This window comes from Dysidea avara, chromosome 7 (genome assembly GCF_963678975.1).
Source record: "Dysidea avara chromosome 7, odDysAvar1.4, whole genome shotgun sequence".
Taxonomy (NCBI): domain Eukaryota; kingdom Metazoa; phylum Porifera; class Demospongiae; order Dictyoceratida; family Dysideidae; genus Dysidea; species Dysidea avara.
The window spans coordinates 12,562,467-12,587,285 of record NC_089278.1 but is presented as its reverse complement, the minus strand read 5'-3'; the positions used below and the strand labels follow the sequence as shown (position 1 = coordinate 12,587,285).

Genomic DNA, 24,819 nt, shown 5'->3' with positions numbered 1-24,819 from the left:
CAAGGATATAATAAAGATGTGGCTGCTGATAGCTTATTGCCATACAGAACTATAACCAGACAGGGCTGCTTTAAAGACAATTAGTAGTGGTAAATAAGGAAGAGAAGACATACTATCACAGTAACATTGCAATGGAGTAAGGCAAACATACATGTGTTTGTATAACAGCTATACACACCATAAAGAGTGAAAATTAAATATTCATTATCTGATTTTCTTTCTGTCAATACAACATTTCATGACACTAATAAAGTGCTACAGACGTGGCTACAAGGGCAAACAGCTAAGTGGTGACTGCTAGACTGTTCTATGGCTGTCAAGTAACTGATACAATATTCAGTTTATATTGGTACCATACAGCATGTATATATACTCAATAGGAGCTCTTATATACACCTCCTCCTTTAGAAAACGAAATTTTACTCTGAGTACTAACGTGCACAGTGAAACCTTATTAGTGACCACCTGGTTAAAAGTATTACCTTACTATATATGGTTGTAGCAGTGCAAATGCTAAGTATACTTCATGACTCATTTAAAGCAATGTTATTTTGGTCCCAAAATGGCCTATTAATAATAAGGTGTCACTATATTGTGTATACATTCATACGCATATACCTTCTTGTACTCTGCAAGTAACTGTTCTATTCTCCTCCCATACTCTGCATCAGCCTGACTAAAGTTACGTACCTGGAAACAAAACAGCACCCTGACAAGAAACACGTGAGACAGGATATGTTGATTATAAACTATCACCTCACATGGAAGTGTGATCTTATTAATTATCCCACTGGCTCCCTGCCAATATGTGTAGATACTTAATTAGTCTACTACTACACAATATTACAGTGGTACTTTCAATATTTACTGAGATGTACAGAGAAACAGTAGAGAATCCATAATAAGATCTGGGTGTTGGACTGACTATATGTTGCAGAAAAAAACCCACAAAATTTCTCAGTCACATAGTGTGTTATGGAGAAATTCCATTATAAAAGTTACTTCTACAAGCTATACATGCTTAGCAACAAGCCATTCACTATGACATGACAAATCTAAAACATTTTCAATTCTTCAGTATAATAAAACACAGACAGGAGGCGGAACCATGGAAGGAAATTTTCATTATAAACTATACAAAAGAAGGAATAGTCACAATTCCTGTCACTGGTCATCATAATAAGGAAGTAATCCTCACAGTTAAGTCATGCATCCATGTGACTAGGTCAACATGTTAGGGAGGTGTACAACCTATTGATAAGGTTACTTGTTGGCAACAAGTAGATCTGGTGTGCTCTACTGATAGGAATATTATAGGTAACAAGTATACACTAACCCACACAAAAACCGTGTGTCAGAGTGTAATTGATCTTAGCAACTCACGGCTCTTTTCTGGATAAACTCTTGAGCATCCTTTAAGTGACCAGCAATATTTTTACACAATCTTATCTTTTCTTCTTCAGTCAGAACCTTACGGTAGAAAGTTCCCACCTGTGTAGCAACATTTGAACTACATGGTAACCATGTATTGTAACAGTTAAAATGATACCCATCATTACTATTCCACTAGTTAGCTACCAGATTTGCAGCTACTTGTCCAAACAACGTTTCAAACATAGTGATTATGGAACAACACGGAACTCAAACAGAATAACAATTGTACGGCTAGTACAACAGAAGAATACCGTGCTACAAATTATTGGATCCCACCAACAGAAAAATAAACAGCATTGTAGTTAAAAATAAACATCATTCCAATTCTTTTCAGTTACACTTTGATAAGATATAATTTACTAATGTCCACACAATGCAATTTGGGGGTACCTTTCAGTGGTACTACATTAACTATAAGTACACATGTCTACTCACGGCACTATAATTCTTTGGAACGTGGGCTAAGCACAGTAGGTAGTAAAGATTAACTACTGCACAAGAGCTATAACTACACTCTATTGATTATGATCTGGAACAGAAGTAAAGATGAAAGTAATTCATAACTGTATCAAGTTATAATAGTCTGCTTGTGTCCACATCATATGACCCACTGGAATTCTACTCTGTTTCAATTGCAGAAATTTTTTCAGTACAAAACAACTCTGTTTACAATTGTACAACAGCTCACTAATTGGTGAATGAAAATAAACTGATACCCCACAAATCACATGTCTCTGTATTGGACGAGTTCTGTACCCTGTGTCTTTCATTTACTGTACCAACTATCAACTTAATGGACCAGCTCATCATAGTCCTTTCTAATACATTTTGATGACATTAGGGTATTAAAATATATTAGCAAATCTTAAACAAACATAGCACAGCCCCTAGTCAGTTCAAGTACTACATGTGTAGGTGTATGCAGTTTAGGAAAACTGTGACTTGATGAAGGTAACTAAGTATAAGGTAGTGAAACAAAATACGTGATAATGACACTAGAGTTGATCTTTTGCACAAGAGCATCCCCAACACTAGATCCACTACAACTAAATGATGTCATGCTAGTATCTACATATGTGACTGAATTTGGCTTTGGTAATTTTAAAGTAATGATTGTGTAGTAACTTGAAAAGACTAAAAGCAGTACAAACAAGATTTGTACTAGTAAAAGAGAGATTCTGACTGGAGGGTGGACAACACTTATCACAGAAGAATTATTCCAATGTTGTGGAAGCAAATCTCATGCAATACATCATACCTACTAGGAATTCTGAAAAATCTCCAAACAAGCATATTTTACTATATTTGGCAATCCATCAGCCTAGTAAGAGTCACAACTTGATTTTTTTAAAAATCCTTATATAATTGAATACCTACAATGTAGGAAATGCTTAGGCTGGGTGTGACACAGTAAGTAGCTACAGTAGAACCCTACAGGCACCAGCATATAAAATGGTTTGTATCAGTGAGGTGTCCTAATTTACATGGTTTTTAGATACGTATGTATGTATGTACATAAGTACACTAATACACAAATGGGACCAAGTTAATCCAAGGATTGTGATTATCACATTTTGGGTTCAGGGTTCAGTGAATAACTAGAACGTTGCTGAAATGTTACATTCTCTTCTTTAAGCTCCATAATTTGTGTTCATACACTTTTATGTTACCCTGTATGGAATTACTACACTAGTAAAATTCTATTTATAGTTACCACTAAGGGCTTCCAGAGCCCTTATAAAAACTGTTATAATTAAAAAACTACTGTGGTTAACAATCTACTATGCAAGATAGCAGGCAGTAACTATGATAGGCTTGTGTAACACAGGCCTGTAGTGTTTAATGCAGTGACTATTCAACTTTGAATGCTCAAAAAAAGATTTTTGTGCCATCGTTTCCAAAATCGATTGTGAAGTGCGAGTAAATATGGTATCCACTGAGCATACGCACTCCATGGTATATATAGCTGTATTTATAGGCTGTGACATGGATGCCTTAACCCTTTGACTCCCATAAGCCAATATTTAGGCTTTGATGCATGCCTCTATACAAACTAAAATAACTTCTCAGGTATTAACGACAGAAAGATCCTACAGCTACCACGTTACTTACCATGAACTTCCCAATAAAATGGCACCAAGTATTGAAGAATTTGAGTAAAACGCAGTTCATCACACCACTTAGAAAAGAGCTTTCTTCATCAAATGTCCGCCATGGCTATACATTGGTTCACTAATCAAGGCATATCTTCACCATACTTAATTCTACGGCCTTAAACTAAGCGCCGTTAGAATCCTTGTGCACGACTGAATCGAGTGGTATACAATAGATCACATGATTTTTAAATGGATGCTTGTATCATTTAAAATTCCGTCAAGTTCCAGTGAAGACGATGTCTGCCGTTCATCGCTTCGTACCAAAAGTACTCTTTAGTGTTGTGTAAAACTGTTTACATATTCTTGTAGTACTTGAAATAAAGTTTTATTTCATGTATAAGAATATCCTGTTGTGCAGTAATAGAAGCCTGACTCTCTGTTTACAGTACACACTTACGCATTATTTCATATTCTCCATCTTAGAAGGGATAATTATTAACAGGTAAATAAACTACACAGCATTTCGTTAGTAACTTCAACTTCATAATCTTTTGCATTCAAGTAATATAACTATTTACACAAAGAGCGAATTATAAAAGTGGTTAATGGTACAACACAGATGGACACCAAAGGTTGTGAAATACAGTGAATCATAGAAGACTTTGTACACAGCAGTAACCTAAAGCACTTCTGTTTTGAATCCCTAACTGTATCATTTCTGTTTTCAATCCCTAACTGTTTAATATTATTCCCCCCCACCGCCAAATTTGTACAGGCTCCAATTTACTGCTTCTAAACTGCTATAACTTACAAACCACACAATATAATCATATTATATTAAATTATTTGCTATAGAACAAGGAATTCGATTATCGAGTTGCTGTTTACACAACGGCAACCAAAAAACCATCACATAACTTTAAAATACAAAAATCTGCCTGGGTGAAACTACACGTAAAATCTCACAACTTTTTAGTCTAGTAATAACAAAATAAGCTGTTGACAGTTGAAGTGATTATCTCCAAGTCTGACCTTCAGGCGTTTGAGCAAGTGCACATGTGCATATACACACAAGGCCACTGATTTGAGGCATACAAAAGTAGCAACACACCACTCTAACATATATCCTTACTTTCTCTCTCTTCATTAGTAGTGCTATATATCACTTCAAAGAATCATCTACAATGCTTATTATTGACCATCAAAAAGTGCATGACAATGTCATATTACCTGAATAATGTGTGAGGGACCAGTTATCCTTGTTCCTGTTCACTTAAGGGCATGACAACTACAGGATAAACACAGGGGCTACTAAAACGCTCAACAGAAGCTACAGAGCGCTTAGAAAGTGATGCTACAGGTATTCCACCATATGGTGGCTGTAATGGTTAGTAGGTTAAAGATGTGCAGCTACGGTAGGTGTTGACTGGCAACATGGTGGACATCTTTATACTATAATACAAGCATACAGGGAGTGGTCTGTACTATAGGTGGGCTATCAACAGTGTTACTAGTACTGCAAACTGTAGTACATTGTCTTGCTATACAATGTATTTAAGGGTGGCCATTGAGGATTCTATTATGGCTGATAGGGATTCCTATTCCATAGGTTTCCTACACGATCATCCTGTGTGACCATGTGTACATGTAAAGGTCCATGTGTGTGTGTGTGTGTGTGCGCATGTACATGTATATGTGTGTGTGGTGTGTGTGTATGTGTGTGTGTGCGCACGTGTGTGTGTGTGTGTGTGTGTGTGTGTGTGTGTGTGTGTGTATGCGGCCTGGTGTCAATTGGGGAAGCAGCCCACCCAGCTGTAACATCAATGGATACCTGGTATTAACTGGGGAAGCAAATGCTAACTGTCCATGTCTCATACAGCGGGTGAAGGTCCAGATAGGACTTCGGGTGCCCACACCTTCACCCATGGGACATGGTACAGCCTTCTGTGAGTTACTAGTCCTGCCCAAGGAGGATTTGCCTGCACTGACTCCTAGCACCTGAGTAGTGCACGGGTGTCCCAGTGCTGGTTCACTGGGTAGGCATGACCATGCTAGAACAGCAGCTGAAGGCCTTGCTTTGTGTACGTAATGCTATAATTATGACAAAGTAAAATTGATGATGAAATTATTAGCCACGGAGGAAAACACACCGATCTCTCATATCCTATGGATGGCAGGTGACTACAAAACCTGTGGCACTACACCTATATACATATATAAAAAGAATAGCACACACCCATAAGAGTCTTACAATAAAAGATGAGCATGCTTGATCAAGGAAGCTCCACCACCAAGTTAGATCCTTATTAAAATTGAAAGCCAAGTAAATTAAATACAATGAAAACAAAGACATTCAAAACCTCCCCCTGATCAACCCAAACAAATATACATATTTTGTATATGTATAGAAACACAATACGCATTACCCATAACACTATAACAATTGGTCTCACTTATGTAATAGTTCACCTGTGAAAAGTTGTCTTCATTTGCCGAGTTGTATCGCTTGATGTCTGCTGAAGCCTGCAGGGGGATAAAAAATATAAAATGTTACCAAGGATCTGTGAAAGGGTTTGAGCAATTAATAACATGACATCACAACCACCAGAGACACTGATACAATGCAGAGCACACACACAGTACCCATACAACTAGTACTGGTGCATGACATATCCCAAAAAGTTGTGTGCAGTCACTATGGTACACTGTCACTACGGTACACTAGATAAATTTCTTAACAAAAAACAACAAGTTACATCACACAAGCGCAAGCACTGGGTCAAATTTGGTAATGGTTTTGAATGACATACGAGAAAAAAAGTATTGATAACCTAGACTTTCTTTTATACCACACTTTTTTGTAAGTTATACTGTAACAATAACAAAGGAAACTGGCATCATCAAGTCACCAACTTTCCCTCTCCACAGTGATAATCAGGTGACATTCCACACTCTAGCTGACTTCTAAGAACCCAAACACACGCACAGTACACAACCATTAAATGGAACTACCATATTTGGTTACTTACACAGCATTACCCAATCCTTCCTAAACCAAATAACAGCATTGAAGGATACTAATATAATATCTACATCCTTACTAGCTAGGGTTGTAGTGTGTACACAAAATAGTTTAGCATGTGACTAAGTTGCATAAATGTGTAGGAAACATCCCACAACACACAATATATAAATACTCACATTACAATAGGCATAACAAAATATGAGATCATTAGGCATTATTATGTTTGAGTGAAAACAATCCTCAGAACTTTTCACAAGTAATTTTGTGCGACACTGTGAGTGTGTACAAGTGCACAGTGTTTGTGCATTGTGTGTGTGTGTGTGTGTGTGTGTGTGTGTGTGCGTGTGTGTACATGCGTGTGTGTGCGCATGCATGCATGTATGTAGTGTGCGTGTGTGTTTGTGCGTCACCTAATCATCTACAGTGCAAAGTACGGTGTGGTATAATGTGTAATTTTAATATGAGACAACAGCGATTTGTTTTTGTCATGTGAAATGTCACTACACAAACTATACCATGAGATCACTTTGGAATAATATAACTTTTCATTCTATTGACAGAAAACCTGTTAGACAAATATCTTTCATACCAATACATACATGCCTTGTTAATTTACTCCATGACAGCACATCCTGTTAAAAGTCTGCCAACATTAACACAGATACCATATTCATTGTCAGGCTTCCATTAAAATACATAGACTAGAGTTAACTGTTAGTGTGGATTCCACAATAATTACTCAGCAATGTATTGTAACAATGGCATTGACTGACGTTTGTTTTATTACATCTAGACATCATTAATAACTCATTGAGATATGTAATGTACTGAAACAGAGTCTCTTCTTACTCAGCAATAGTATGTTAATAAGAGAACAGAAATGTGTATGTTACAGTACAGTATGAATAGCAAACCTGATCGGCATGTGGTGTGTGTGGTGAAACAGGTCAGGCATGAGTGTAATGGCACATGCTTCAGTTGGCAGTGCCAGGCAATGGAGTGAATAATATGGAGTGATTACAAGCTAGAATAAGCATGCAAACTCTTTGTATCTAGGTATAATTATAACAAATATACCAAAGCTTTTACCTTAATAAATGTAGCAATAAAAACTCATGAAAGTATTAAAAATTCTCTTATAAGATATACAAAGCAACAGCTAAGGATATATGAAGAGGATACCTATCTTATATGCTGTTTGTTACTGACATTTGCAATAAGATAGTAAGGTATAAATAATGCTGTTGTTTATTTACAAAATATACTATGGAAACAGAGTGGGTATAATTTCATACCCCACACCCAGCTAAACTTGCTGTATGGGATATCGTCACAGAAACCTCACCAAACAGTCTGTGAGCAGACAGAAGAGACAATGACTATAAAGAGTCTTCTAAATCATACACAAAATTGTTTTGTAATTGTTTAAGTTTAAAAAGCAATACCTTGGTATATAGTGCGCCCACAGGCCAACCTGATGATACGAAGTTCCTCATAATTAATGGAATTAACTATAACACTGTGTCCTAACCAAATTCCTTGCCGGTGGCAGTAACAATTAGCGGATTGCTATTTAAAAAAAAAAGAAAATATGGTGGTATTATTTTATTGAAACAGTCAACAGCAAAAATTTTTTGATGTGACTGGTTTGAGTAAATCGCAAAATACTTAATAATTACACAAGCACATTGCTCATAAAAGAATGAAATTGCTTTGCACAACTACAGTATAAGTCTTCATGAGAAATATAACACTGTGTCATGAATGACAAAGTGGTTGTAACTTTACACACCACTACACCACCACACACATGTGCTGCTCACATTAACAGTACACACAGTAGTCAGGTATTGTGTTACAGTCACTCACCACAAATGTTTTTGACAGCGCAAATTTCCTGTTGTCAACTGGTCCACTGAAGCTGTTAGGGAAATAGTTTGGAGCACCTCCTGAATAAGTGAAATAGTTTAGTATTGAAGCGTGTAAAGTCTATGTAGTGTGTGTGTGTGTGTGTGTGTGTGTGGGTGCGTGGGTGTGTGTGTGTGTGTGTGTGTGTGTGTGTGTGTGTGTGTGTGTGTGTGTGTGTGTGTGTGTGTGTGTGTGTGTGTGTGTGTGTGTATGTATGTGTGCTCGTATGCCATAAAATATCACATAAACAAGTAGGATGCTTCACACATGTTAAATGTATTAAATTCTCAGACACTAGGGACATTAATAGTACATACAATATGTTCACACATACAAGAAATATCTACACAGATGCACACATCAAACTGCCATACATAGCAACCTTCTAAATCACACACAAGCTACAATTCATTGAGTACACTACTAGAACAAGTGGAGCCTCAATGGAACAGCAGAACAGTGCTACCTATGAATTAACTAAAGGATATTTAAACATGAATGATGTTATGAATTAATTGAACTATGTTCTGTAAACATCTCTTCATGTTGCTACAGACATTGCAGTTGGCTAATTTGGTAACGGGATATACGTATGGATACACTTTTCGTACACCGAAATCACTTTAATCAAGTTACCAATGGTACTAGCTATCACTGATAGATGAAGTTTATAATACAATTCTGGTGTCAGGCACACATAGCAACCTAGATCTACATGTAGAGTAGGCAACTAAATTCATGGATTTTTGCAGCCATTTTTCAACTGTGATAATCATGACTCTACTAAAGGACGTCTTGGTTAGAAATTTTGGTAGATAAAACATGTAGTACTCCTATCACATATTCCCATACATGTTTTATCTACAATACACAGAGTAAAACACAGGTGCCCCACTGAAATTCTTTTACTACTAACATGAAACACCATTCTCTCCCTTTAGATGATCACAAGAAAATTTGTAATCAATTACAAGCACAAGCTATGGCCCAAGGGCACACTGCGACAGCATGCAAACACACAATTTACCATTACCATAAAAGGGAATAGAACAAGTCAAAGAAGAACAAAGACGTGATAGATAATAAAATTTTCATGGTTTCAACTTACTAGCTAGCAACACTTTCTACTCACTACAAACATGGAAACTACCACTGTATATTGTACCACAAGCAAGAAAACAACACACACACACACACACACACACACACACACACACACACACACACACACACACACACACACACACACACACACACACACACACACACACACACACAAACCACACATATAAGAGCTTTCCCTAGCAAGAACGATAAAGTTGGTAAATTACCCCCAACATCAAAGCAGTTTTATACAAATATCGAGAGTGGTGCCATACCACTCTACCACTCTTTGCACACGACAGCTTTCCTCCAACATCTTCTCGGCCATTTTCTGATACTGTAACTAGCTACCGTATTGCCTTGAATTACGGCTGGTCTCGTATAAATTCCTGGTCCTGTTTAGTCGCCGGGCATCATAATAAAAATAAATGCCGGGTCTCGAATAAACGCCGGGTCTTAAATAAACGTCTAGTGCAGTCATTATTTTTAACAATTCCGGGCGGTGGTATAAACAATGAAGTGAAGAACGTTTTATAGAGTTCCTTTTAAGCTTGAATCTGTGAAATATGCTGAGGGAAACATCAAGGAGAGTCCAGGAGAGTACAACACCAAGGTATGAAGTTGACTCATGAATGCTGATCAGGTATAAACGCCAGTTTCGTATAGTTGCCGGTCTCGTTTAGTAGCCGGGGTAAAAAGTTGCTTGAAAGAAATAAATGCCCGGGCTGTAATTCGAGGCAATACGGTATGTATATACATACAATAGTCATCACTCCTGTAACAAGCTAGAGTATTCTTAAAACACAACACACCTTGGTTGCCATCAATGGTCATTGGACCATCACGCTGGTAGTTCCTAGCTTTAGTAGCAAAAGGACAGTTTACTGGGATCTGAGTGTAGTTGGGTCCCAGTCTGTGTCGATGAGTGTCATCATAGGAGAACAAGCGACCCTAACAATACATGACAAAGCATGGTCATCTCAAATTATATATAATATAGTCTAATACATACGTATGTCCAATAGAGTCTTTGTTATGTACTCTTGATGAAACTGTCTACCCCTGTAGGTTGTTTAAACTCCATTAAAAGTTCAAGATAGTGATTTTATGGTCACTTGCTTCCCTGGACAAATCAAACTGTAGGCTCAAAGCACCCAGTCTGGTTGAAAGTCTTGGGATACTACTTTTTAAATGATGGTAGCAGTATACAACAGATAAGGCAATTGCAAGTCCAATTTTTAGTCCATTATGTTATAGTTAAAGCACCGCCACACGTGTGTATGGAAAATACAGCATGAAGGGTTGTGTCGAGAGGCTAATACAGCACGAGGTAAAGCCGAGTGCTGTATTTGCCTCGAGACACCCCCTGAGTGCTGTATTTTTCATACACACAAGCATAGGCGGTGCTTTAACTGTTATATTGTACTTCCTGGTCGTCTGGCTCGGAGAAATTTTCTCTAGTACTCAAACTGCTGTGAGTTTCGGTGATCAGAATATCAGTAAGTGTTTAAATAACCTATTTCTAGTCGTAGAACAAGCTAATAGGATTAGTTTGGCTAGTTGCAGTGATTTACAATGTCAATCGTGCTGTCTTAGTGCAGTCGTGTTTAAAAAGTTTCATGATCAGATGACCAGTAAGTGTTTATACAATCTATTCCTAGCCGTAGAACGAACTTGTAGGATTAGTTTGGCTGGTTTTAGCGATTTACAGTGTGTTGTTTACATAATATTCCTTAAATAAATTATCCGGATAACTGTACTGTATTTGCCCAAGTGTGCTGTATTTGCCCAATTAGCTGCATAACTGTACTGTATGACTCATACAGTACAGTTATGCAGCTGATTAGTACTGTATGGACAACATGATATGCGGCATCGCTTTGATCCTCCCACGCAAAGTACAATATATGGATATATGAATACAAAATCCCTACATGGGATTTTTATTTGGTATTTCTTACTTGAAGCATTTTATCAGGAGAGGGTTCTATCCCAGGTACCATATGAGCTGGAGAGAAAGCTAATTGCTCTACCTCAGCAAAGTAGTTCTTCGGGTTTCGATTCAGAACAAATTTTCCAACTGGAATTAGTGGGTACTCGGCTTGAGGCCATACCTAGCAAGGAAAGAACACACACTTACTATGTATATAAAATACTTTTTGTAACTACATAGGACTCTGAATCTTGCTAGTCTGAATGACAGAAATGGCTGCTCTATTAGAGCATATTGTCAACCGATATACACTCAGTTCTATTGGAGTAATTGAATGGAACTCTGTACGTAAATGAATGTGTCTCATTTATATATATCCTTACAGATTCACTATTCTGAATACTTTTAGAGATTGAACTGGTAGACAGGTGTTCAGATAACGGAGGTACTACATAGCCTAATTTCTTCTTTTATCCTGAGTACTGGATTCACTGGCTGTGCTTGAAACAGATTCTTAAATAAAACTAGCTTTTGTTATGTATGTTAGAAACACCATTACTGAGCTACAATCGCTGATACTCAGTAACTGCTCTATTTAAAAAGATGCAGGTGTACTAATCAATTAGAATAGTTATGAAAAACATGTGCTGCACTGCCAGACTAGTTGAGCTATAGTGGGCATAGGATGTGATACATGGTTCCCAACAACTTCAGCGCTTGTTATACTGAGACATGCTGGGCAGGGTATATGGCAGACTATGTAAATATCAATACTTGCTAATCTACATAACAGAAACTTAATGATCCACTGGATGGAGCTAAAATTCTACAATAACAGCACTACTGGCACATGTGTTTTGCTATAAATTATCATACGAAAAACTAGGCTTTTCCAGCCAAAAATATCACCCTAAAACCAACCTCAATTTCTCTTCATGACAGCTTGGCAGCTTTGGTTAGGCACAGCCAGATCCCTACTCCAACTTAAAATCCTAATTTTTCCTTGTTTACCTTTTTAATAATACAATTATATGACAAATAAACCTGCATTAAAAAAAATGCCATAAAAGTAATTTTGCATCAGAACATGAACAAATTCAGTTGTCTGAACACTTTTATGATTGAACTGGCACACAGGTGTTTGGAGATAATGGACGTCCTACTGTATCTTGACTCCCAAGGTGTCCATGTTATACAAGTACCATTATACACCAATACAGAATACACACACACACACACACACACACACACACACACACACACACATTGTTACTTTAGTTAAATCAAAAGGATTCCATCTGAATTTTTCTGCTTCATCAAAACTCATCACTTGAATATACAGTGTCCAGGTTGGCTACAGCAGAACACATACACACTGAATGCCCTCAACCTTGTTAGTGCTGTAGCTTACATAGTTTCCATTGGCAATTGCATCATACAAATCCTTCAGACCATAATCAGGATTAGCACCAGCCAAAAAGCCAGCTCTATCAACTGACAGATTCTTTATTCCTTGATCAGTCTACAATGAATAACACAGCATTTCTAATACAACTGTACAGTGGATTGCCTTACTAAAAAGGGCTGATATGACTACTATAAAGTCACTACCGTAGAACTGTAAATAATGCACACTTGCTCACCTTGTAATGGAATTTCACATAGACTCCTTCATCATTCTTGTTCACCATTTTGAAGGTGTGGGATCCATAACCATTCATGTGACAATAGCCGTCTGGGATTCCCCTGTCACTAAACAAGAAAGAAACTTGATGTGTTGTCTCAGGCCGGAGGGAAATGAAATCCCAAAACATGTCTGGGTCCTACCGTAACAACAGTGAGCATCAGTGTTCATATTGTAAGTGTAACAAACCTTCAGATGAGTAACTGGATTTCTTTTCTGAGTGTGAATAAAACTTGGGAACTACAGAAATAAAATGATAAAATTAATATCATTCCCTGTGTGTGTGTGTGTGTGTATGTGTGTGTGTATGTGTGCGTGCGTGTGTGTGTGTGTGTGTGTGTGTGTGTGTGTGTGTGTGTGTGTGTGTGTGTGTGTGTGTGTGTGTGTATGTGTGTGTGTGCATGTAAAGGTCTACATTCATGTGAGCATAAGGTTAAAAATCACACTCTACGACACTGTGTCCTTAACCACACACTAAAGCTCAGTTAGTTTGTAAACTTTTTTTTGAGTGTCCCATCTTTGGACCCCAGAAATTAGGACACCTCTCTAATAAGTGTGGCCCCAAAGGTGGCCAGAAAACCCCCCCCCCCCCCGATACATTAAACTAGCATATATTTGTAACACTCTACAATGAATAGCAAAGCAAATAATTACATGACACAATCACACAATTACAGCACAGCACAGTCAAGCAGGGAAGATTTGATTATTGTTGAAGCAGAGAAGGTGGAACTTCATCAAAAATAAAGTTGAGTAAGTGATGAGACAGAAAATGCTCTCGCTCCAGGTTAACACAATAAAGAAGGAGAAGGCAAAAGGAGCTTGGTTAAATCCACCTGTAATAATCATAATGATTACTTTGACTGTTTCAATAATCACACCATAGCAGGTGATAATGGAGAAAGCAATAAACGGACCCATACAAGATTCAATTTTGACAAAACTCTCAACTTGTTTGTGGAGAAGATGCTTATCACTTGTAGCTGGTGGACTAAGAACTTCTTTCTCAATTCTGATTGTTAACTTGGTGCAGTAGCAAAATATGGCCACCCCAGAACACAGCAGGATTACTAACGTGACCGCCTTAGTGATTAACAAGATGGTAACTTCACTGGCTAGCACACTACAGCCATAAAGATCGTCAGAAGAATCTTCCAACAAATTGAACACAACTACAATAATATAAGATGCAATCCACACAGCTCCAACCAGTATCTTTGCTTTCTTCTTTGTCAAATAGTCCTGGTACTGAGGAATGAACAAGAAGGAGACAATGTCACCATATACAGCAAAGTCCATAAGGCAACAGGCAGTAGGGACAGCAAAGGCAAAGCCACTTATAGACTGCAGCGAATAGCCTTGACCATTGAACATGCTACTTGCTGTGTCAATTGTAGTAGGCAAAAAGATGACTGCCATCAAAATCCTACACAATATCACATTGGCCACAAACCAGTAACGGAAATTGTTCAGTTGTGGGTGTTGCAAGATGGCAGTAGTAATGAAACTTGCTGGTAGGACTACTGACATTGATGTAATAAACTGTACCAGAGTAGTCATGGCAACGAATGGCCCGGATTTAGTAGAGACTGCACCATCACAACCAGAAGCCATCGAACTGTTGCTGTACAAAACTTCGTCATCAAAAAAACCAGCCATCATCTACAACTGATCAACCTTTCCCAGACTTAGAGAGCCACTAAAACAACTATACAGTGATGTGATAAAGGTGATGTGATAAAGGTGATGTGATATAGCAAGTGCCAAGTATAGCTATTTCTATTGAACCTCTTTGGTAAGCACCTTGCACAAACACACAGTGCTAAAAAACACTTTGTATACCAAGTCATCTCATAAAAGACATCAAACAACTTCATACAAACCTACCAATGACACTTGTTCTATACTACACAGGTTATGTAAAGGATTTCAAAGCAGAGATAACAATATACAAGTTTCTTACTGCATAAACAAGATGCTCTAATATAACATACACAGTTGGATACAGTTACACAGACATATTCATATACACATTGTAACTATTAATATAACAATAGTCCAGTTCAGTTTCATGGCATGGGAGAGATCCTGCTTGAGGTCTGGAAGCAGCACATACTTTGTCGCACCTCACGAAGCATCAATCCGTAAACCACCGGGTGGTTGACATACTCTGCCCAAATGGCCACCGAAAACAGCAACGAGTAAACAGGACCCGTCAGATCCCAATAAACACTCACCACAGCAAACACAATTCGAGCCACCCTCAGCACTCCATCAATAATGATGATTAACAGCAACGTGACACTGACGCGTGCATAAGATTTGTACTTCTTGACCTCTGCCTTTAAATTTCTGGCCTTTCTACTGCTACCACTACCTGACAAGAGCTGCTTACAATCTCTCATTATTGTAAACGTAACATAATAAAGGTAGACATTGAAGCCAATAATAGCAATAGCCGTGGCAAACCTCACAAACGGCAACATGAAGAACACTGTGATATTATAAGGGCACACCAACAGGTCATTGACTTCCACATCCAGTGCTGGAGAAGCAATCAACGGAAAAGTCATAGAAGCAGCTAACACCCAAGAAATTACCACCATAATAACTGCCTTGCACTTGTTCATGATCTCTTTGTACCTGAATGGATACGAAATAGCCAAGGCTGCATCAATGGCTAAATTGACAACCATGAAACCACTAGCTACTGGAGGAATGAATAGCACACCAAACACGTAATTGCAGCCAACCTTCACTTCAGCTATCTCAAGATACTTTACCAGATACAAGGTAAGATTTAGAGGAATTATGGCAAACACTGCAAGGATATCGCACACCATCAGGTTAGCCACAAACCAGTAGTGGTACTTGTAAAGGCTCTTGTTGCGAATGATGGTAGCTACCACTATGAAGGCTGGCACTGTGACTGCAAACAGAACAACCAACAATACCAGGCTATATGCTAATGTGAAATCAGCAGAATAGACTGAAGAAATTACAGATATATTTGTAACATTCACATCAGGAGTAAGCCCACTGTCCTCCAATAGTCCGAATGGTAAACCACTTACTTCCATTCCTTCAACCAACAAGCAAACAACACACAGCAACCAACCTAATAACACTGCCAAATCACCAGCAACGCATAAACAAATACAATAAACTTAATGTCACAAAGTAGCAGTATTTGATTGTGGGTGGATACTACAATAAAGTTGCTACATTTCCATCACACTTACTATAACAATTAACTGTTACATCAACACACATCTTCTATTAATGCACTTCTTTACACATTTACTCTAATAGAACACACACTAACACATGAATGAAACACAAGTACAAAATAACGAAACTTGTGAAAGCAGTGTTAAATGTTTGTAAAAAACAAACACTAACTTAGCTAGTAATAGCTACTCATTGGGTGACACTGAACAAAATGGACTGTACTAGTGCAGACAGTATTACAAGTAATACAAGGTCATATATTTGACCCAGCCCTCAATGAACACACAAAGCAGCCTTACCACTTGCCAATTAAAATTTTTGGCTTGTAAGCAATAGACTACAATAGACTCAAATTCAATGAACACCAAAGTATTAACAGGAGTTCATTTGCGTTGTTCAGGAATTTTACTTCACAAGCTAGGGCACATGCTAAACACACAACATTACCATCAAAGGGTCCCTGATGAAGAAGATTGGTGTGTTGTTACCCACAAGATCCCAGTTTCCTTCCTCAGTATACAACTTGACAGCAAACCCTCGTGGATCCCTCACTGTGTCAGCACTTCCTGACTCCCCACCTTCAGAATACAATGTATAAGATTGTCCACCAGAAGGACACAGTGAGCTTACCGACTGTTGAAAAACGAACTGCTATTGGTGAGCGCTTGCCAACCCTCTCAAACACTTTAGCTTTGCAGTACTTTGTGATATCATGGGTGACCTCAAAATAGCCAAATGCTCCTGTGTATTACAACAATTTTATATGGGATACTGAAACACAATACGTAGTAAGAGGCCAACACTTTTTTCACACAAAGTTTAAAAAAAAAACATACACAATTTGTTATTCGTGAGTGATTACATAACACATACTCTAATAGAGCACACAACAATCACACTATATATAAGCCATTCACTCCAAAGAGACCACCTAATTATAATGACCACGTTAAGGTTACGGAATAGTTTTAAAATACGTGGGCGGAAGAAATTACAAAACCTGCTTTAAACCAATCAGGGATAAATAATTTCAACAACTGTGTTGTGTTAGCATTACAACTAATTGTGCTTGTTTGTTTTTACTGCAGAACAACAACTGTTCTTGGGTGTGTGGTCTACAATAGAGCGATGTTTTATAACAACGACTGTTCTTGGGTGTGTGGTCTACAATAGAGCGATGTTTTATAAAAACGCGCCGCCAAAAACCAGACTAACAGATTACTGAATCCTTATAATTTCAACACAAGTGACTAAACAACTAAAATATTTAGGTCCTGTGGAAGCAATTTTTAAGTTACTGGTTGTATAGACGTTTTATTGAACTTTTGGTAGTTTTTCGAGTGAAACAAACTCTTTGAAGGCTTGTATCTGAGTCACTGGGAAGGAACACGCCAAAAACGCTTCCACAGGACCTAATAAATTTAATATACAGTATCACTATGCACCAGGAATGTCAATAGAGCCTACAGCTTTTGCTGTATTTGGCGGCGGAAAAACATGGTAGTGACAGCTGGAACTGAGCGATATAAGGATTGGCTTACCTGTGTTACTACAACAAATTGCAGTGTTCCACCTGCCTCAAACTACACTGTAACTACATAAAACATTAAATATGAAGGGCTTAACCTTCATTTAAAACTTTTCACGATGCTAGACTGGTTTTATGGGCTTATCAAAAAGTATCGATAGGCATTCAAAATTTAGAATGATTGCCCGTGACTATACCATAACCTTAAGCAAGTAATTTTGGGCTGAAACCACATATATCTTGAATAAAACCTTTTTCCAGATATCTGATGGATAGTGACATCATTGTTATTGTTATAAAACCTTGTACATTTCGTCATAAACATGCTTGTTTTACTGATCAGATGCAAACATCATGTTCACTATAATTACGATGGCTAGGTTGTGGTAATGACTACCGTGGAAGCAGAAATTTTAACATAAAATTGTAAGAAAAATATTCTGATTATTATCTGGATACTGAATGGACAGAGGAGATGCTTTAAGCGCCACTAAAATTTGTTTCATTGAGGAGAATAATATGTTGATCTTAGTATCACACATTAAAGCATCATTGTTTGTTTATAGAATACGCATGTGACAAGTCTGGTGATTTGCATGCACCAAACTCTGACTTAAGTTTACCAGAACTCAAGTACTTTCCACAAAACAAAGTACACTGCCTCAAAGTTTACGTGAAGCAAGTTCTGAATATCTAATGAACACCAGCATTTGTATTATGACTATTGAGTCACGTGAAACGCCAAATAAAACAATGTAGTTAAAGGTAATATATTTAGAAGGTGCTTTGAACGTGTCCAACCTCCTCAGATATCCAGAATTAGCTCTGACCATTTAATGACCACATACAAAGACTATTATTACGTCACAAGCTCACCTGCTCCTTTGGCATGTACCACTCTCTCAGGGATCCTTTCTCGGTCAAAGTGAGCCATCTCATCTAGAAACATGACATCTTGTAGCACTACTTGTCCCCTTTCACCAACCGTCAGTGTGTCTGTTTTGTTATCAACAGGTGCTCCATGTCCAGTTGTGAGAGCATCAGGATTCTGAGGATGCAAAATGTTCAGTAAATAAATAGTAAAGTATTATATACATGGAAACCAGAACAGTGAATGTACAGCATATCATTTGCTGTGTTGAATTGGTTTTACAAATCATTTTTTTTCATTGTCAAACCTTAACACATAGTGTCTAGAAGGATCAACAATACTGTGATACACCAGAGAACCTGCTTATGTTGTGGAGAACAAAAATAAGGACACATGCAGCTACTAGTTGATCCATCCCTTTAGTAAAGTTCAGCATTTTCATGCAATTAAAGATATAGCAAAACCCTCAAAATTACCCCTGTGGAATATGGACACCATGGACTCAGAACTCATGGATTGTGCTCAGGCAAGCAGACCTCAGAACTACATAAGTTATATACTAAAAACATACAATATTATGTCACTAAAAAGTTGAGCTCATCTACACCATGTTTACACTAAGATAATAGATATTCATTTAAAATAGAATTTGTGAATTAAATAGATAAATAATACAAATGAATTGTATATTTACAAGAATTACCCATAAACAAACAAAAAATTAATCAGAAAGAATGGCCATTAAATAGTATAAGAGATACAATTGCCGATAAAATAATATTACATTTCATTTCACTTGTTGTTGACTGATATATCTTCTCCTTCTTGCTGAAATACAATGGGCAGGACAAGGCGTGTCTGGTGGACGAGGTGTGAATTTCATCGAGACACCACCATCAGCGTTGTCATTCTTCAATACCCCACCATCACCACTGTTGTTATGCATTGTATGGGGATCCCTGGGACCAGTGCTAACTGTTGATGCATTAATTGACATGGCAAGGTGGTCTCTAGTTGGGGGATTGTCTGTTAGCATGACAGGAGAAGGGTTCATGATTTTGTTGAGGTATTTCCTTAGCTCATCATTGGTGGTGTCATCAATATTATCTTTCTGATCATTGCTACCTCCCATCTCCATATCATCTACAGGATTATCAGCTGTATTGGTGTTGGCTACCTGATCATCAGGTTGAGGGCTTTTATCTTCAGGTTTGTCTTTAGTAGAACTGCTTGTTGAAGATGAAGGGTTGTCATTAACAGGACTGGACTGACTGGAATGAATAGGTTGTCTGAGATTAACCACAGGTAGTTTTTTCACAATCTCTTTTGATGAGCTGCCACTTGTTGCTAATTCTTCACACACACTGTCATCAGCTGATTTCTCCTTGCTGTCATCATCATCATGTTGAAAATGTTCTCTATCGATTACCCTATTATTCTGTAACGAGTCAAAGTCAGTCTCTTTTCTTGACGATGCACCAGACCTCAGCTTTATTAGTTCACTAACAGTCTTAGACTTGAAACTATCATGACTACTAGTACTGCCATTCTTGTTATCAACATTATTGCCATTCTGGGATTGTTCATTATGTGATGATCCCTTCACATCACTTTTGGCATCTTCCTTTCCATCAACACTAGAATGATTGTCTGCTATAACTGCTGGAGGTGTATGATAAAATTTGGCCGAACTCTTTTCTGGTGATGGTCCCTGCTTCTTGTCTTCACCAGGTTTGTTTAAATTAGTCGACTCTCTATCTTGTGCTGAACAACGTGTGCTGGCTGCCTCTGGAAGAGCTGATTTACTGGCTGACTTAGTTTTTGATTTGATAGCAGGAGCAGAAGTGCTGACTGTAGCATAGGTACTATTGTCCTGTTCCCAATCAAAAAGATCACCATCCTTGGCACCAATGGCCTCCATTGCTTGCTCAAACAATGCCTTGAGATAGGAATAGTTTGGCTTTGTAAAATAGCAAAGTGATCGTAAGTGGGTTAAAAATTCTTCCAGTTCTTTTGGTGTTCCGTGCAATAATTTTAAGTGATCACATTGTTCCTTTACTTTGCCAACTTGTTCTTTGTCTTTCATTTTCCTCCAGGGAAGTTGTCCATTGACAAACTCGGCCATGATGTAGAACAATGACCACAGATCATCATGTCTCCCAAGCTCAAGAGATTTGTGAGCATTAATAGATGCATAACGTACAGTTCCCCTAAACCCAGCCACTGACCTTGGTTGTCGTATCTCACCAGTGGGAGCAGTATATTGACGGGCAAGCCCGAAGTCTAACATATAGCAACAATGGCTGTTAGCTGGAATGCGGCCCATTGCAAAGTTTGATGGTTTAATATCACGATGTAGGAATCCACAGTTGTGAATTGCTTGTATTGCGGCTAACATTTGTAAACCCAAACGCAGTGTTGTGCTAAGAGAGAACTTTCCATCCGGTTGTTTGCGACGTAGTTCGGACACACTGGGACCAAGCAGGGACATTATGATGTAGTTGAACTTGCCATTACGTCCACAACCATAGAAGTCACAAATGTAAGGACAACCCTGTAGTTTCTTGAGAACGGCCACCTCCATTTTTAAAACCTTTAATAGACATGTAAGCATGAACTATACATCATTATAAAGGCATTTACCAAAACAAATTGTAAAAGATGGGAAGTAAATATTACATCCCATTATCTTGCAATATTGTACTTTGTGTGGGAGGATCAAAGTGATGCCGTGTCATATTGTTCATACAGTACTAATCAACTGCATAACTGGGCAAATACAGTACAGTTATGCGGAGAATTTATTTAAGGAATGTTATGTAAACAACACACTGTAAACTGCTAAAACCAGCTAAAACAGCCAAACTAATCCTATGAGTTCGTTCTATGGCTAGGAATAGATTGTATAAACACTTACTGATCGTCTGATCACGAAGCTTTTAAACATGACTCCACTAAGACAGCATAATTGATCACGTGCGTAACATTGTAAATCGCTAAAACTAGCCAAACTAATCTTATTAGTTCGTTCTACGGCTAGAAATAGATTATATGAACACTTACTGATATCCTTATCACCAAAAATCGCAGCAGTTTGAGTACTAGAGAAAATCGCTCTGAGCCAGATGCGCCCAGGAAGTACAATATAAATTATCACTTAAAGCACTACCTTGCTTGTGTGTACGAAAAATACAGTACTCAGGGGGTGTCTCGAGGCAAATACAGCACTTGGCTTCGCCTCGTGCTGTATTAGCCTCTTGACACACACCCTTGTACTGTATTTTCCGTACACACGCGCGGCGGTGCTTTAACTCTAACATAAATCAAGTGGTCAGCAGCAAATAATCCTGTATGAGATTTCAAATCTTTAATTTTCAGACATTTTATAGCAAAATTCAAGATTTAAGCAAAAATAATTTTTTAAAAGTAATCACAAGGCGTATCTGGGAATGTACAGAATTCTTTAAATTTTCTAGAAGCCATACGAGAATTACAGATCCTTCAGGAGGCTGCAAGGCATAGCAAATGTGATGCAGCCTGTATAGGGGAATTTGTGAATTGGGCATATTTACAGATTTTTCATGCGTCACGAAAATTTACGAAACTGGACCATGACTGGACGTATAAAACTTGGCAGTCAATAGACAAAATGTGAAAAAGCAGCTTTGTCAGGTACTCTTATATGTTAAAGAAGGTTTAGGATTGGTTGCTAATATTTTTAAAAGCTATCTAGCGACATATTTAGCGAGAAAATTCGACAAGTCTGAAGAGGGTGGTTTTACTTGTACTCATGCCTGATACGGACATTGGCATAACAGCCTCACTGTTAAAGCTTCGGAGCTCAAACTCCCGACACAACATTGGTGTAAACTGGTTAACAACAAGACGTGTTCAATTACAAAATCGGGCTGCTTGTTCAGCAGAAACCTCGACTTCAATTTCGCCATTGGAAATGTATGGTGATATTGAAGTCGAGATTTCTACTGAACACGTAGCGCAATTTTGTAACTGAACACGTCTTGTTGTTAAGCAGCTCACAGCAATGTTGTGTCAGGGGTTTGAGCTCCGAAGCTTTAATAGTAAGGCTGCTATGCCAATGTCCGTATCAGGCATGGGTACGAGCACACCCTCTTTGCGAAGTTTCTCTCTAAATATCTCCCTAGAAAGCTTTGAAAAACATTAGCAACCAATTCTAAACCTTTGTTAATACACAAGAGTACCTCCTAGGACTGCTTTTTTACGTTTTGTCCAGTTGCCTCATAAATTTATACGTCCAGTTTTATTTATGTTCCGTATACTTCGAGTATGTGCAAATCACAAATTCCCCTATAGAGGTATACGTGAAATATAGAGCTTCACATTTTCAGAATGAGTTGGCACATTTTAAGAAGATTTCAAATAGCCTGTATGAACTTTCTCATTGTAGATCCCTCACAAAATTTTGAATATGAAAAATATCTGTTGTCAATATTGAATCACTGGAAGTCATACTTGATGTAACAAGCACTTAGGACTTTGCCACGCCCCCAAGTTTTCAATGTCGAAACTTTGACAAGGCTTTAAATTACAATTTTGTTACCGACACTTTTAGTAGGTGAAATAAACACTATAATATCATGTCAAGAAACAATGATAAACCCCACCACACCTCGTAATTTATACCATTGTATAAAATTATACTTATACACTGTAATTATGAAAACACATTTACCTGTTTGTTCCCAACAGCGGACTCCACTTTGATAGCGCATCGCTGTCCACTGGTTGTTTCTCTGCCTTCATAAATCTCGCCAAAACCGAACTTCCACCGGTCTTTTACCACAGTGGAGAGTGACACGAGTTCGCTGGACTGTGACATCAACTGGTCCTCACCGCGACTCTATTCTGGACTCATTCTGCTGTTTATTTGACATTGTGCATTAAATAAAACCATCGCTTGTGTCAATAAACGCATGCGCAATAATAGCAATCACGCTACAGTGTTTTATCATAGGTTTCATCAAGGTGAATCTCTGTAGTATTGCACTGCAGATTTCAGTTCCATTTCAAAACTGTGTCATACATGCGCTGTATTAACACACAAAGATTTCAAATACAATTCTTCATATAGCTACTTCACAGACTGGAAATCTCACGTCAGCAACCTGTTCCGTGAAACAAAACATACATGCATATATTGTTTATTTTGTAGTGTTATGTGCTGATCCAGTATAAAGGCTGTGTTACCGGTACTTTAATCATAAAGAAGTGGTTACTGAACTGAAAGTTTTTTTTTTTTTTTTTTGCAGATAACACAAATTAACTGACAGTCATCCATCTACTTGAGTATCAAGCACACTAGTTGTATGCTAGGGTTGGTATGCCCCGAGTATTTGACTTTAGGGCATGTGAAAAGTAGTATAAGTAATCTTCCATAGCAAAGGGACACACACACATGCACACGCACACACACAAAAAAAGTCAAACATCTTCCTCCACAACTGGATGGAGGGCCCAGTAGCAGTGGACAGTCTTTACATTATATCTCCAAAGGCATATGGAAAGTTGCTAGATCAGATTCCTGAAAGCCTTCTTGGTTGGCAGTCCATTTCTTGCGGTGGTTCTTGCAGCAATATTCTTTAAGGTTTCCACAGCAAATGGAGTCCATATTCCAAGTCTCCACAATCTAAGGATAGAACAGTCCTCCAACAACTACAACATTGTTGTCATGAATATATCTGAGAGCCTCCCCAGCAGCAGTAGCAGCAGCAGCAGCAGCAGCAGCAGCAGCAGCAGCAGCAGCAGCAGCAGCAGCAGCAGCAGCAGCAGCAGCAGCAGCAGCAGCAGCAGCAGCAGCAGCAGCAGCAGCAGCAGCAGCAGCAGCAGCAGCAGCAGCAGCAGCAGCAGCAGCAGCAGCAGCAGCAGCAGCAGCAGCAGCAGCAGCAGCAGCAGCAGCAGCAGCAGCAGCAGCAGCAGCAGCAGCAGCAGCAGCAGCAGCAGCAGCAGCAGCAGCAGCAGCAGCAGCA

General features: G+C 38.3%; 2 protein-coding genes across 2 annotated transcripts in view; both read right to left on the bottom strand.

Annotated features, from left to right (window-relative positions):
- Positions 1–24,819, bottom strand: part of LOC136261202 (catalase-like) — a 30,529-nt gene that overhangs the window by 3,133 nt on the left and 2,577 nt on the right. The window contains exons 2-14 of the mRNA XM_066055178.1: positions 18,820–18,991; positions 17,046–17,156; positions 16,863–16,993; positions 13,374–13,424; positions 13,144–13,323; positions 12,912–13,022; positions 12,774–12,854; positions 11,529–11,681; positions 10,380–10,518; positions 8,425–8,504; positions 6,000–6,053; positions 1,384–1,491; positions 619–690 (exon numbers count right to left, since the gene is read on the bottom strand). Coding sequence (XP_065911250.1) covers positions 619–690; positions 1,384–1,491; positions 6,000–6,053; positions 8,425–8,504; positions 10,380–10,518; positions 11,529–11,681; positions 12,774–12,854; positions 12,912–13,022; positions 13,144–13,323; positions 13,374–13,424; positions 16,863–16,993; positions 17,046–17,156; positions 18,820–18,991 — 1,443 coding nt within the window. The remainder of the gene's footprint in view (positions 1–618; positions 691–1,383; positions 1,492–5,999; positions 6,054–8,424; positions 8,505–10,379; positions 10,519–11,528; positions 11,682–12,773; positions 12,855–12,911; positions 13,023–13,143; positions 13,324–13,373; positions 13,425–16,862; positions 16,994–17,045; positions 17,157–18,819; positions 18,992–24,819) is intronic.
- Positions 19,324–23,606, bottom strand: LOC136261199 (probable serine/threonine-protein kinase DDB_G0292354). The gene is made up of 2 exons (XM_066055174.1): positions 23,526–23,606; positions 19,324–21,407 (listed from the first exon to the last, which is right to left on the bottom strand). The coding sequence occupies exon 2, from the start codon at positions 21,396–21,398 to the stop codon at positions 19,602–19,604; it is 1,797 nt and encodes a 598-aa protein (XP_065911246.1). The 5' UTR covers positions 21,399–21,407; positions 23,526–23,606; the 3' UTR covers positions 19,324–19,601.